Genomic DNA, 15845 nt, shown 5'->3' with positions numbered 1-15845 from the left:
TTATTGGAATTTGGAAGCTATTGAAGTAGATTATTATAATATGTTGTTGGGAAGTGAATTTTAAAATCTTGAACTTATTTTATTCATGGATTTTCGTATTTGTTAGTATTGTTGTGGTCTTTGTCAACATGAAACTCTTTTTTATCAGCGTTGGATGATGAAAAAACGTTTGGATTAATTGTATTCCTGAAAGATTATAGCATGTAAAAATTGAACTGTTGTACTCGTATGTTAAAAAAGAGTTTAGAGTTAGGATTGCGAAGTTGAGAGCCATTTACATGAAATAAAGATCCATCATACATCCATATATTAGTAGTATGAAATAAAACAATAAGTTGATTTATAAGCAAAGTTGTTGGATTATGGATGCAAACTTAAACATCATAAAGAAAAGTACCGTTAATATGATATATTGTCTAGACTAGAGGGAGGAGAAAATGGGAAAACCAGGCAAGGTGACTCCGGCATCGACTATAAATATATTGCCGGTGATGTATTGAGATGAGTCGTGGATTAAGTATCGCACCAACGATGTGAGCGCCGGGTTTGATTCCCCAAATGTTCCCAAAGGTACTGTTTTCGTAGCCACATTATTCAGCCAATCCTTCACCATCAGACCCTCTGTTATTTCAGATTTGAATAACCCCGGAGATATACTGTTTACTCTTATTTTATACTCTCCTAATTCCAACGCCATAACCTGCACGCACTTAATTGTAAATATCAAAATTGTTTCACATGTGAGTACTAGTTTATTATTAATTGCTCCATCAGTCCATCATTAAATGTCTTATTTTTCTTTTTTCATTCATCCGTTAATAAATGTTCCATTTCACTCATATTCCACTAGTCTTTTCTACCACTTTACTTTATAAAGTCAAACAATTTTGTAAAACTCTTTCATTTCGATATAGGACATTTAATCATGGACCAAGGGAGTAATTAATTAATTACCTTGGTGGTGGCATTAAGGGCGGATTTGGAAGCAACATAAGCTAGACCCCCGGGCAATTGGCCGCGATCAAGGCCGGTTATGGAAGAGATGTTGATGACGGAGCCGCCACGTCCGCAATCGCGCATTCGGCGACAAACATACTTGGACACCAGCCATGTCCCCTTTACATTTGTCCTAAACAGATGATCCCATTCATCCTCACTCAACTCCAATGGGGAATGCACCTCTCCTATCACCAATCCAATCCCATATCTTATTTATCACCCGTTTAGATAAGATAAGACAAAACATGATAAGAAAAACACGCAAATACAAATGTATTTACCTCTAACACCCGCATTGTTAATAAGAGCATCAATCCTCCCAAAAGCATCCCAGGCCTTGTTCACCGCGGCTTCGATGGTGTCCCCGCTCCCTTGCACGTCCAGCTCTACCGCCACGGCTCTCCCACCGCCGATCTCGTCGCAGAGTGATAGCAAGCGCTCGGTTCGCCTAGCTGCGGCCACGATTCTGCAGCCGGCTTTAGCGAGGTCCAAGCAGTACTCGCGCCCGAGCCCAGACGATGCACCCGTCACCAGCACCACTTTGTCTCGCAACTCCGCCCACGCCTCCATTTCTCGATGCCAATGCTAGACCACCTGTCAAATCTTGGAATATATAGTGAGGAAAGCGCTTGCACTATCAAATCTTTTTCTATTTCTGCCAAATTGCATTAACTATTCTTTTCCTCTTATATGGAGTACATATGTAAGTCAAATATTTCCATAACTGAGTGTATTATAAATTCATCTCATTTATAAATTAATACTTAAACATAGAAAAAGTAATTGATGGTCATTTCATAACATCTGAAAGGGAATCTTACACTAAACGAGATGCTCGTGACATTCTCAATATCATTCTTTCTTGGCAGTCTGAATTAGTTATTGGATGGAAATACCGTTGATGAATTTGGGCTCGTGATTATTGACAAATGACCTTTTAATCGTGAAATATTAAGTACTAATAGTTTATAATAAATTTAGGCCCATAAATGTTGGGCCTTGTTACTAAAAAATATACACGGTGCAAATAAGGATGTGTGATACGGCCCAACACCTGTCCTTTTCATTTAGCACGTTACACGTATATCATTTTTTATGTCAAATACTATACGTATAAATAGTTAAGTATCGTATCATTCATCTAGTTATGTAAAGTTATGTAATCAATTCAGAATCATGTTTAAAATGAGAATTAATAATCGAAAATATTCATTCGATTTTATCTACTGTATGTCATATGACAATATTTGTTAATTTGTTCAAATAAAAATGATACTATCATTGTTCATTAAAATTAAGATAGTACTTCTCCCATCCCATAATAGATGGCATAGTTGGAGAATGACACGAGATATTAGAAGATATCGTTTTGTGTATTAGGTGAAAAAAGAAAATAATATATTTATATTCATGTGAAAGAGAATTTTTTTCAAAAAAGAAAATGTGACATTTTTTGTGGGACAAACTAAAAAGAAAAGTGTGACATCTATTATGGGACGGAGGGAGTACTATATTCTAAAATTATGGAAGAAATATGTAATACTACCTCAGTTCTTTCATAGATACGTCATTTTTTCCTTAATAATTTAGTCATTTCCGTATATAATATTATCTTTGTCACAACTAGATTGAGTCGTATTTCCTTTTTGGAATATCCAAACAAAGTTGAGTCATTCTTTTTTCTAACAAAAAAACATAACATATAATCAGTCTTACTTTATTCCATCACCAATTTCAAAAGTTTTGACCCAACTTAGTTGAGACGGAGGGAGTAATATCATACTTCATTCCCTCTATTTTATAAACTTTTTTTGCTTTATTATACACACTTAGCATATTAAACATTCATTTTTCAACACTGTGTTAAAAAGAATTGTCTCAGCAGTGAAGATGAATGTAGTATGTTCTTCCTCTCCCCATAAAATAGTCTTCTTATTTCATTGGGCCAGGCCACAAAAATAGTCATATTCCATTTTTGGCAAGTTTTTCTCTATTCTGAGGTGGATCACATTCTCCCCTAACAATACTTCAATCACTTTTTCTTTCCACTTCACTTACTTTATCAATTTTCATTAAAACTCGTGTCATCCTCAAAGTCCATATTTCTATTGGACGGAGAGAGTATTACATACTACTCCATCCGTCCCCAAAGAATATACACTTTGAGTTTGACACAAATTTTATTGTAAAATTGGTAAAGTAAAAGGGAGGTAGAGAGAAAAAGTAAGTAAAGTATTATTGGTGGAGAATGAGTCTAATCTCATTAGAGAAAAAAGACTTTTCAAAATTAGATTACATATTCTTGTGGGACGGACTAAAAAGAAAATAGTGAATATTCTTGTGGAACGGGGGGAGTATATATTGTGTAACATAGAAAATGGATATGTCATGTAATGTGATATTGTGTGCAAAACATAGACTGATATATCAGTCTAAGTTTAAATGTGAAAAGTTTTTAACCAGTTACACGCCATTAATAATGTGATCTACTAGCTCTACTTCAACTATTGTAAGGGATGTTCAATCAGAGTATATAGTAGCTCGTTTTCCATCTCTTTTACTTTATTTATATATTAAAAAAATATTTATTTTAGGACGAAGGATGGTATGTGTAGTTGCAAATGCATTAAAAAAGATGATATTGGCACCTAATATCATGGAAATTTTAAAAAGTTAGATTTTTTCCACGAACTTTGAAATTGACAAATAATATTACGAACTTTACCTTAGGTTTGTTATTTCCCATCAGCGAAAAATTTCGGCTATATATTAATAGATTGAAGAACAAATTTGGAGGGTGTGTTTCAAGAAAAACTATTCTCAAATATTGAAAATCTTGAAACTCTCGAAGTTGTTATCGAGAAATTATGAAAAAAAAATCGTATCATGATATTATTTGCCGGAATATTTTTATCGGTGAGAAATAACAAAGTCGAGATAAAGTTCGTGATATTATTTGCCAAATTTAAAATTCATGAAAAAAACCAATTTAATAAAAGTTCTATAATATTATGCGCCAAATATCCAAAAAAAATACCGTATTTTTTTTAGAATTGTGCTAAATGGCCACATTATGGCCAGCCATAAAAATAAAATATTAATAAAAGATAGTGTATTTAATGCCTTTTCGTTGAAATCAATTCTTCTAAAAAGTATCAATTTTATTTGTACAACTGTACCCTTAGTTATGAAATATAAATATGAAGAGACTATAATTTATTCAATTGGTTCATTTTTTATTGCATGAAATTTATATAAACAAAAATCAACATTTATTAAGGTTAATGATAATTAATTTAATTCTTTCTTATATTTATAATACCAACGCATAGTGATAATACTTTTATGTTTCATATTTACTTAAAATACTCGAAATGTTTGTATACGTACTTATTTATATTAATAATCATGGGTTAATATTATAAATGATCGTTAAACTACAGAGCATGTATCAAATTAGTTCCTAAATCAATTTATTTCATAAGGAGTAGTACTAAACTTTATATTTCATTTCATTTAATGTTTTTTATTTAAATTTCTTAATTATTATTTTAAATGGAAATTAAATTCGGCATAATCTCTTCTATTTAAATTAAATTACTGAACTTTTTATCAAGTGAATCTAGTATAATATTCATTTGCAATTGCAATTTATTGAAAACTATACAATTACAACAACTTCGTGATAAAAAAAATGCACTAAAGGCAAGTAACAACTACCCTCATCCATGTATGCCAAGAACAAAGTAGTAATTCAAAATACGGTAAAAAGTTTCTTAAAAATAAATTTCATGTTGATATTATGCGTTTTACATTATTTTGAATAAAGAATGGTGTGGTAGTTAAATATAGTTTTCAATTTCATTTAAATTGAAAAAATTCTAACATATTCTAATCTATATTAACATAATACTATTAGTTACTATTATTATTAGATTATATCACAATTTATAATTGGAAAGTATATTAATATAATAAACTATTATGTATAATGTTTCATTTAGTATATTATACGCTGATACATTAATATACTAATGCAATAATGTGGGAAGGATTAGTTTTTGTAAGAGAGTAGAGACTCAAAGGGAACGGGAAATTTCATGTGATTTTAAAAAAAATTAATTCTATTTTAAGATTTTATTATTTTAAAAATAAAATTCAAGTCGCAATATGATATAATGTGTTTAATGGAGTATAAAAAACAAAAGAGAAAATTATATAAACACAGCTATAAAACAATTATTAGTATATCGATATATGAAATTATATTATAATATACTATATTTTTAGTATAATTAATCGTTTCGTGTCACAACTTAGTTAATATTGATTCCAACTTGGTATAATAAGAAAACATTTTTAAAAGGACAAAAACTTAATCTTAAATTAAAAAACAGTGTAAAAATAAATTCTTGAAAACAGAAAATTAAAGAATGAATGAATCTAATAAAAGAAATACGTATGAAAGTGTAAAATTTGGATTAGAGAAATGAAACAAAAAAAAAACAACTAGAATTAAATAGAAGGATAATAATGTAAAATTGTTTGAGCAATAAATGACTTATTTGAAACATTAATAGTCATAGCATCTAAATTTACTAAAATGTCATTTTATGGCTAGCCATAATGTGATCACATAGCATTACCTTTTTTTTTTTTTATAGGACAGGAAAATACGTGTAGTAGCAAGTGCATTTAAAACGGCTACAATAGTTGCATGCCATACAATGATTACCCAGGCTTGTGACACGTGCTTGCTTTTTTTCCTCAGCACAGATTATGTTTGGTGTAGATTCCCTGCCCTGCCCCCTTTGCCCTTATTATTCCAGCATTTTATCCTTTTCCTCTGTTTTCATTTCATTTTTTCCTTCTTGCTCCATCACTCTCACTCTATGCTTTTTATCCCTTTTCATCTTTGCTTTTCTTCCATTCATTTTAAGCCTCTTTTGTGTCTTTATCATACAAATCGATACCATATTTCAGAAAGAAAAGAAAAAAAAAGTGTTTTATGTTCCATCGATGAAAAGATATTTGAGTTTGATGTCCAAAATTCCTACAAGGACCACACAAAATGGAATATTGTTACCATATTGTTTCAGTTGTCAATTTCTCCTTCTCCATACATTGGTTTGGTTTTATTGTGCATTGTTCTTATTCTCTTCTCTGACTATCGCTCTTTTAGTGTTGGAATCGAAAAAGATCACAATATGGTATCGTCATCTCATCCATAGTATTCAAATGTTTTCATTTGGTGTTGTGGTTTTGAAATGAATATTCTTGATGTTTGTTTGCATTGTATGGATCATAAAATTCTTGGTTTTTTACAATTAAAACAAATGAAAATGTTGAGATTAAAGTTGGTTTTAAAGTAGTACTCCACCGTCCCACGTAGTTTGTTTCATTATACTACTATTTTCGTCTGTATCACAAAGTTTGTCCCAATTAAAATCTTTTGAAAAATTGAAAAATAGACATTAAGTACAATGCTCATTCTCTTTAATGAAGAATCCTTATTCCATTATATAGTTCCATTTAATATAAAGTTAAACAATTCTTTAAAATTTGCACTAGATCAAATTGGGATAAACTTTGTGGGTGCGGACTGGGGGGAGTATTTTTTTTTCACACTACATGTAGATTGTTAACGTTGGTAATGAACTTTCAACTAAAAGGTGCAAATGCAACTTTCCTAATTCTAATTACTATTTGTCTAACCATATTAAAAATCATACACGTCACTTTTGTTTTTTATGATAACACTAAATTTGATGAGAACGCAATAGCCTATATTGGCCTAATTTAAGATCGATTTAATAAGAGTTTAATGAGCTTTAAACTTTCCAAACACTTTATGCTATTTTTAAACGCATAATGGAGAGGAATAGCGTAGGACCAATATTATAAAAATACTCATACCTTACCAGTTACCACAAAGTCTACTTCATAAGTGCAAATACATGTATGCCATCTCTTCTTATATGTAGTACTACTAAGTTTTAAATTAAAAATTTTCTTTTATTGATTAAGATTTGCTACTATAATATTTATGTGCATAGTAATGATTTTTACAATTTATTTATAAAAATACTGTAATCACTTACATGTCACTACTACTAATTAAATCGTGTTCGTCGTCCCATAGGGTCATGTGATATGATTCAAAGCACATTATATATTCCCATAACTCATATTGAAAAAAGTAAAGGAATAAAATTAACAATAGGATAAATAAAAGAAATGCTAACCATCCCACTCCCCACAAAGGAAGAGAAAGTGACAAACTATTGATGTATGTGGGTCATGGAATAAAATCTTTTGTTCAGACTTCAGACTGCCCAAAAATAAAAATAAAAACAAGAAAAATTATTTGTAATGTACAATGACTCGAAAGAATACCAAAATGGATGATATATAAATTAAAAATATATATCTAAATTACTATTTAAAGGTTAAAAATTGGTTCCCTGTGAAGCACACTCTGAACACTTGGCTGTTTGATGTTTACATTTGCTTTATGTTAGGGTCCTTTCCTTTTCTCTGTGATGATGTTTGGTCTATCCTTCTCATGGAGAATGAAAGCTGATGTTGTTTTGGTGTTGTCTCCCAATTCTCTCCTTGGATTAATCACAAACAATTTCACCATATGTTTATAATCTTTTTGGTTTATGATACGAGTATTACATTTCTTATCAATCTAAAGATGATACAGTTGTCAAGTAAATATGTATGCACAATCTGACTGATCATGTAGCACTGGTCTGCAACTTCATTTTCATTAATAGTACTACTACTCTTTTATTTAGTAATTTCTCATATTTAAGATTTAAATATACATTAATTTATTTAAGTTTTTCAACTCTTAATTAGTTAAGAGCATCCGCAATGGTTAATAGGCCACGTTGGCCCCCAGTTCCCGGCCCCCGGCCCCGTCGCCCCCCCCCTTTCCCGGGACCTCCTGTTTCGGCCCCTTCCGGCGGGGTTTCGACCCCATCTTGCCCCATGTTACCCCCCGGGTTGTTAACCGGGGTTCCCCCACCCCAACCCCCCCTTGGCCACCCGGCGTACTCATCCCCGGCCGGTGGCGGGGGGGCTGCGATGCTCGCCCCGCCGCAAGGGGCTCCGGCCCCTATTAAATTCATTTTTAAAATATTATCATTACTACCAAGATTTCAAAATCTAGAACCTTTCCATGTTCAGTTCTACGTTCGCGCCTGGATATAATCAAAATGATTTTGTCATCACACGATTTAGCGCAATAACAATTTTAGCACAAATATGCATTAAATATAATTGCCCAAGATATCATGATTAGTTTAGGTAATGAAAATCCGTGTTTTGATAAATCAAAGCAATCTATAACTAGTACTGTATTCTAATTGTTAACTACAGAGATTGAGAAATACTCCTAATAATTTCAATAGCTCGTCTTTCTGTACATCAGAAACAAAAAGTTATCTCCTTGTTGCATCCTTCATGTATTATACAACACCAATATAGCTAGTTTTCAAATGTGTGGAAACTTCCAGACTAACAATATAGGAGTAACATTTATGCGATATGTAGTTAAAGTCTATAATTGTAAAACGACTTTCACTCCTAGTTGTGAAATTCTTTTTCCTTTTGCAAGGAGTCGTATGTGTAACCTAATTTGATGAAATGTTCCACAACCAATCTACAATGAAGGAGACAAAGTCTCATTTTCTATCCTCAATCAAGTGCATCCAATAAATCGACTGAAAAAATTGCTTGCATTTGACGAATTGGATAACATATGGTGATTTCAATTTTGGAAAAACTTGAAAGTATTTGTGTTACAGCAAAATACTTATAATTGGAGTAGTGAGAGAGATTTCACAAAGGCCGATTGTAATGATTCTTTTATAGCTAGTGAAGAAAAAACAACTTCAAACGATAGTTCACATTTCGATCGATATGATGTGATTCCTTTACAAGAAACCGATTTCCATAAAACAATATTGAAGTGAATGTATGTAATAATACATACAAATATTCACCATCATTACACATTTGGCACGATTATTTATGCTGAAATGATTTGCTAGTGCTAGCTAATTTAACTTAAATCAAAATATGAATTGCAATTTTCGTTCTGATGAATCATTATATAGTACTATAAAAATAATCATGAGGGACTATTACTCAAGAGCCATCATATGCTAAATGAATAGTTCAATCTCATTTTAAGAGCCAGATTACTTTCTACTCTTTCATACGCATAAACAGCCAGACTGCTTTCTACTCTTTTATACACATAAACACATATTTTTCATTTGTTTAAGACTTATAGGGGCTTATGGGGGAATGGGACAATATATTCCTAATTTCATCATTCTTTTGCTTGGTACTCCTAGTATATATTTTTTAGGAATTACTGCCATTCTATTCCTTATCAGAATTGAGAATATCGATTCCTAAAATTTCATTCCATTCCCATCTTCTTTTTTATATTATAATAAAATTATACTCCAATATCATCTTTTTTATATTATAATAAAATTATAGTACGGAGTATTATATTTCAATTTCATATCATTTCAATTTTATACAAAATATAAGTTAATAATAAAATTTATTAATCAACTAAATCATTACATTCACATTCTATTATAAAATAAAATTAATATATAAAAGTGGAATGATTCCACTTTCTCATTTTTCCATTTTAATTCACAAAGTTAAACAATTTCTTAAAACTTGTGCCGAGTCAATATGAGACTATAAATAATGGAATGAGAGAAATAAAACTTGTGCCGAGTCAATTTCATGGTAGTAAAGTCATTTTTCTATTTTGGGTACTCCATAGTAGTATAGTCATTTTATTTTTTAGTAAAAATAGTACTCGGCACGGATTTTAAGAAAAGTAAAGGAAAGTTGGTGAAAAAAGATTATGGAATGTGGGTCCTACTTTTTTATAATAGTTTTATAATAAAATGTGAGTGGAAAAAGGTTAGTGGAATGTGGGGCCTAATACCATTTATGGAATAATCCAACCGGGACTCTTAAAGTGGGACACCCAAAAATGGTAAACCGAGACTTCTAAAGTGGGACGGAGGGAGTAACACATTTTCTCACTTTTACTTTACCTCTCTATTACTTTATTCTATCTATTTTTTCCTCTATTCTACTTTATTATCTTTTTATTTAATACTACGTTACACACCTTTTTTCTGAATCGCTGTGCTAGAAAGAAATGTCTCTAAAACTATCGAATGAAGTAGTATATATATAAAAAAAAGGTTCTTATATCATTAATTTTTTTCCATAAATCTTATGTCAATGACCATCTCCATTGATATAATAAAACCTAAAGTGAAGTAGGCAATTTGATTTATTCATTTTTTATTTTTGAGTAAAAACAGTACTTAATTTTAGGTTTATAGTAAAACAAAATAAAAAAATTTAAATTTTGAGAATAGAAAAATTATAAATAATAGAATATATTGTTTTAAGTTTGAGTTTAGTATATAAATGAGTTTAAATTTAGTACTACGAGTAATTGAGCAGTAGTACTTCATCCGTCCGCTATTAAATGTCTCATATTTCTTTTTTCATCCGTCTGCGAATAAATGTCTCATTTCAATTTTACTATATTTGGTAAGTGAACCCTACATTTCACTTAATCATTTCTCTCACATTTTATTAGAGCATCTCCAACAAGGAAGGGTAAATAAAAGAGGTATATCATCTATATACCTCCTCAAAAAGTGAAATATACATTTTCAAAAAGAAACATACTCCAAATAAAAAGGTATATAGAAAGGTAAATGATTTTTTAAACATAAAATAATAGTATAAAATGCATTAAAAAACATAAAGTGTGATACCTTCTCAAATACGTTCTCCGTTGGAGAATGGTTTTTCATGAAAAGAAGACAAATATGGTATGGAGAGGTAAAGATACCTTTTCAAAATGGAAAAAGGTATAATAATTTCTCAACTACCTCTCCCATTGGAGAATAATTTCTCATGAAAAAAGGTAATATGATAGTTATATAACTTTACCTCTCCATTCACCTCTCCCCTTGGAGATTGCTCTTATAAAACTAATACTCTCTTCGTTCCAATAAATATGAAACATTTAGTTTTTGACAAGGGATTTTATGCATTGTTGTTTTGTGAGTTAAGAGCATCCACAATGGATGCCCGATCGCGCGCCCGATCGGCCGAGATTGGGCTCGGGCGTGGTCGGGCATCCATTGCAGGCGTTGGTCACGCCCGAGCGCGACCGAGAGTTCGATCGCGACCGATCGCCCGCCCGATCGATTGGGCGTGAGATCGGGCGCCCATTGCTGCACAACGCCCGAGCCCGATCTAAAAAAAAAATTATAAAAAAATCAATTTTTAATTATAAAAACCGATTTTTAATTCTAAAAAATTGATTTTTAAAATAAAAAATCATTTTTTAACTTGCAATAAAAAAACTATAGTTTCACAACGAACGTACTAAAAGATGGATCCGTGAATTAGTGAGCAAGTTTTGCATTACTTGAGTAAACCTTTTATAGATAAGTTTTCAACTCTAACTTTCATTGTGACTTTGATGTGGGACAAATGGTAGTTTTATAGATAGGTTTACAATTCCAAATTTCTTTGTGATTTCGATGTGGGACAATTAGTTTTACACTTAAAAGAGAGTTTTTTTTTTTGCTTTATGTAAAAATTTGTTTGATTTCATTACATAATCTAGGTTAGCCTAATGGTAAATGTATCTTGTTAAATTATACTAGAGTTTTTGTGTTCAAGTCCCAAACTCAACATATTTTTATTTATTATACTTTTCTCATTTTATTTGATTAATGTAAGTGTTTTATTTAAATTTATTGTGTTCTATAATAGTATATTTATATTTTGCTATTTTTTATTTGATTAAACTTAAATATGAAATTTACAAATTCTTTTTTTAAAATTAAGTAATGCATGATTTTCATTTAATTTTTTTATTTATAATATGTGAAAATATAAAAAAATTAATATTAAAATTGAAATGAGAAATGGATAAGAGATAGGGCATCCATTAGGACTCCACCACTGTAGAAAGATAGGGCATGCTGATGTGGCAACCACTAGAGCTCTCACTAGGGCTTCCACTATGACATCCATTGTGGATGCTCTAATGAAAAAAGAGTAAAGTAAGAGAGAAGAAAAAGTAGAGATGGTGCTGTTTTTAATTTAAAAATAATTTATTTTTAATGAGACAAAATAAAAAGAAAAACGTTTCATTTTAATTGGAATATAGAGAATATATAAAAGTAGGCTCAGATTCTATTAATTTTTCTACACACTTTAGTCTATAATGTCAAATTTTATTTTAAAATTTACGACGGGTCAAATATAAGAAATTTAATCGCAGAAGGGGAGAGGGAGGGAGGAGTACCTTAGAAAAAATAAGTGAAAAGAAAATGAGTAGAAGGGAATGCATGCATTAAAGTGTCTGGTCGCAGCGGCAGTAGTCCTTTTTCTTTTATGATGATCGCCATCAAAAGACTATACAAAAGCTTCTCTAAAGCCTGATCTTTTTATTTCTTTGTCTGCCATTTATTCCCATATTATTTCTCACCCCCAAAATCAGGCCTCCCATCATTAATTTCACACCTCCACGCCGGAACTGAAACAGCCACAACCATTTCGCCATGATCACCATCTCCGACCTCTACCACGTCCTCACCGCCGTGGTGCCCCTCTACGTGGCCATGATCCTCGCCTACGGCTCCGTCAAATGGTGGAAAATCTTCACCCCCGACCAGTGCTCCGGCATCAACCGCTTCGTCGCCCTCTTCGCCGTCCCCCTCCTCTCCTTCCACTTCATCTCCACCAACAACCCCTACGCCATGAACTACCGCTTCATCGCCGCCGACACGCTCCAGAAGCTCATCGTCCTCGCCGTCCTCGCCGTCTGGTCGCGCATCAGCGCCCGCGCCTCCCTCGACTGGTCCATCACCCTCTTCTCCCTCTCCACCCTCCCCAACACCCTCGTCATGGGCATCCCCTTGCTCAAAGGCATGTACGGCGCCGACTCCGGCAGCCTCATGGTCCAGATCGTCGTCCTCCAGTGCATCATCTGGTACACGCTCATGCTCTTCCTCTTCGAGTACCGCGGCGCCCGATCCTTGATCTCCGAGCAGTTCCCCGACACCGCTGCTTCAATCATCTCCTTCCGCGTCGACACGGATGTCATTTCGCTCGACGGGAAAGAGCCGCTGGAGACGCAGGCTGAGGTCGGCCAGGATGGGAAGCTTCACGTCACTGTCAGGAAATCCACGAGTTCCAGATCGGAAATCTTCTCCAGGAGATCCCACGGCCCTAATTCCGCCCTCTCTCTCACTCCGCGCCCTTCCAATTTGACGAATGCTGAGATTTACTCGCTTCAATCGTCGCGGAATCCCACGCCGCGAGGATCCAGCTTCAATCACACGGATTTCTACTCCATGGTGAATGGGAAGAATGCGAGCCCTAGGCATTCCAATTTTGGGCTTGACGAAGAGAGCGGTTACGCGAATCAGCCCCGCGGCTACCCTCCGCCGCCGAAGAAGAAGGCGAACGGAGGAGCTGAAGTCGGAAAGGATCTCCACATGTTTGTGTGGAGTTCCAGCGCCTCGCCGGTGTCGGAGGGAGGGATTCATGTGTTTAGAGGCGCCGAGTATGCTGCTGCTGCTGCTACTGGAGCTCATCCCAAAGGTACAACTCCCTCATGCACGCTTTTCTTGTTGTACCTTCTTTTTGCTGAATTAAAAATAAATGCAGATTACGATGATTTTGGCCGGGATGGGTATAAACCGGGGGGCGAGGGACCGGTTCTTTCGAAGCTCGGGTCGAGTTCAACGGCAGAGCTCAACCCGAAGGCTTCGATTGAGGCCAAGGCCACAGCCATGCCCCCAACTAGTGTGATGACTAGGCTGATTCTGATCATGGTGTGGCGGAAACTCATCCGGAATCCTAACACCTACTCGAGCTTGATTGGCCTAACGTGGTCCTTGGTCTCATTCAAGTAATATCTTCTTTTCATCACTATTATATTAAGTTAGAGCTGTTTTATTTTAAGTATTCAAGATTGGATCATATTGTGCTGTGTTTCTTGTAGATGGAATGTTGAGATGCCTGCAATTGTTGCCAAATCAATCTCTATACTGTCTGATGCTGGTCTTGGAATGGCCATGTTCAGTCTTGGTGAGGGAGATTGAGAATTTTTTTATTACTTTGATGGATGCAAGATTGTTTTTTTAATTCAATTTTGACTATGTGGTTGATTTGCAGGTTTGTTTATGGCTCTGCAGCCTAGGATCATTGCTTGTGGCAAATCCGTGGCTGCGTTGTCCATGGCCGTCCGGTTTCTCACGGGGCCTGCAGTCATGGCTGCCGCCTCCATCGCTGTAGGTCTTCGCGGCGTTCTCTTGCATATTGCAATTGTTCAGGTGAGATATAATGTGGTATTCATTGATCCCAGGATTGGTGAATTTTGATTAATAATCTTGCAATGTTTTTGTAGGCCTCTCTGCCTCAGGGGATTGTTCCCTTTGTCTTTGCCAAAGAGTACAATGTGCACCCTGATATACTCAGCACTGGGTTAGTCACTATTTTTCCCTCACAATGTTTAAATGCTAGTTTAATTACTCCCTACTTATTTATATTTTGTTATTATTTGCAGTGTTATATTTGGGATGTTAATAGCTCTTCCCATCACTCTTGTCTACTACATTTTGCTGGGGCTCTGAAGATGAACCTGCATACTACAACTAACGCATTTTTTTTGGGCTTCTAACCGAAGAGACGAATTAGAAGAAGGTTATTGGAAATATTGCAGACCCCAAATATCAAGAATTCTCTCAAAAGAAAAGAAAAAAGAAAAGAAAAAGAAACATCATTAGAGACAGGTAGCAGAATTAGTGGTAGTGATAGTAATATATTTTGTTTTTTTGTCTCTTCTTTTGCTGAACTCGGCCGCGCCCCACTTGATACTTTTTGCTCTTTTCAATGAAGAAAGTTGAGTTTGTGATCCCACTACTTTTGGGTGTGTTTTTTTGAACTTTTATTTGATTTGTTGATGGAGTCAAATAAATGTGTTACCTAACAAGAACATCTCAAGGTATAAAGTTGGACACAAATATATTTCATTATACTGCTCAAGGCTGTATAATTTTGATCCCAGAATTTTAGTTCGTGCTAGTGGGTTGTGTGTGTTTTTTCAGTCAAGGTTGTGTTGGTTGACTGGTTGAGTAAGTGATTGTGTTTGCATTGAATAATTGCGTACAAACACAGAGTTGTGTATGTATTGAGGTTTTGGCAGAAAACAAGGTGATGGTGGGTGACAGAGAGACAGGCGACAGATTTAATTGGGGTGGCGGAGCTATAGCTAGGTTTTAGGCCGTGTCGGCTCATTTACTGTCCTGCTGGTCTCCCACGAGGCAACGTTTGGCCCAGCTGTATTTACATTTTATCTGCATTATTTTTCTAACTGCCAGCTCCACCGGATATTCCGTTCCATAGTAATAGATTCATTTTCATTTTTAGTAAAAGTCAATACATTTTTCGACAACTACTTTACTCTTTCTTACTTTTTTCTCTCTTTATCTCTCCATCTTTTTTCATTTTCCACTTTATTCTCTCTTTACTTAACTCATCTAACACAATTTTTCTTAATCTCCATGCTAAAAAAAACGCTTCTATTACTATGGAACTGAGGAAGTACTAGCTAGATTTATTACTAAGAAAAATATTTTATCTATCCTAGATGGGATGATACATTTATATTTTTGGAAATAGTAAAATATTTATTTCGCTTTAATGTACTAAACTACTTTTGCTATCCAATTAAAATATTTAGCGTTTCT

The 15845-nt window shown here is 34.0% G+C and overlaps 2 protein-coding genes across 2 annotated transcripts; one reads left to right on the top strand and one right to left on the bottom strand.

Annotated features, from left to right (window-relative positions):
• Positions 1 to 360: 360 nt before the first annotated feature.
• On the bottom strand, positions 361 to 1645 carry LOC125197366 (3-oxoacyl-[acyl-carrier-protein] reductase FabG-like). Its single transcript, XM_048096100.1, has 3 exons — positions 1281 to 1645; positions 955 to 1184; positions 361 to 700 (listed from the first exon to the last, which is right to left on the bottom strand). The coding sequence occupies exons 1-3, from the start codon at positions 1567 to 1569 to the stop codon at positions 422 to 424; spliced, it is 798 nt and encodes a 265-aa protein (XP_047952057.1). The 5' UTR covers positions 1570 to 1645; the 3' UTR covers positions 361 to 421.
• A 10786-nt stretch (positions 1646 to 12431) lies between these two features.
• LOC125197381 (probable auxin efflux carrier component 1b) lies at positions 12432 to 15018 on the top strand. The gene is made up of 6 exons (XM_048096117.1): positions 12432 to 13695; positions 13762 to 14005; positions 14099 to 14184; positions 14272 to 14429; positions 14504 to 14580; positions 14663 to 15018. Exons 1-6 carry the CDS (start codon positions 12651 to 12653, stop codon positions 14727 to 14729), a joined length of 1677 nt encoding a protein of 558 aa, XP_047952074.1. The 5' UTR covers positions 12432 to 12650; the 3' UTR covers positions 14730 to 15018.
• Positions 15019 to 15845: the final 827 nt, after the last annotated feature.

This window comes from Salvia hispanica, chromosome 6 (genome assembly GCF_023119035.1).
Source record: "Salvia hispanica cultivar TCC Black 2014 chromosome 6, UniMelb_Shisp_WGS_1.0, whole genome shotgun sequence".
NCBI classification, from domain to species: domain Eukaryota; kingdom Viridiplantae; phylum Streptophyta; class Magnoliopsida; order Lamiales; family Lamiaceae; genus Salvia; species Salvia hispanica.
The sequence above is the reverse complement of the archived record's forward strand: the minus strand, read 5'-3'. Positions and strand labels throughout refer to the sequence as shown.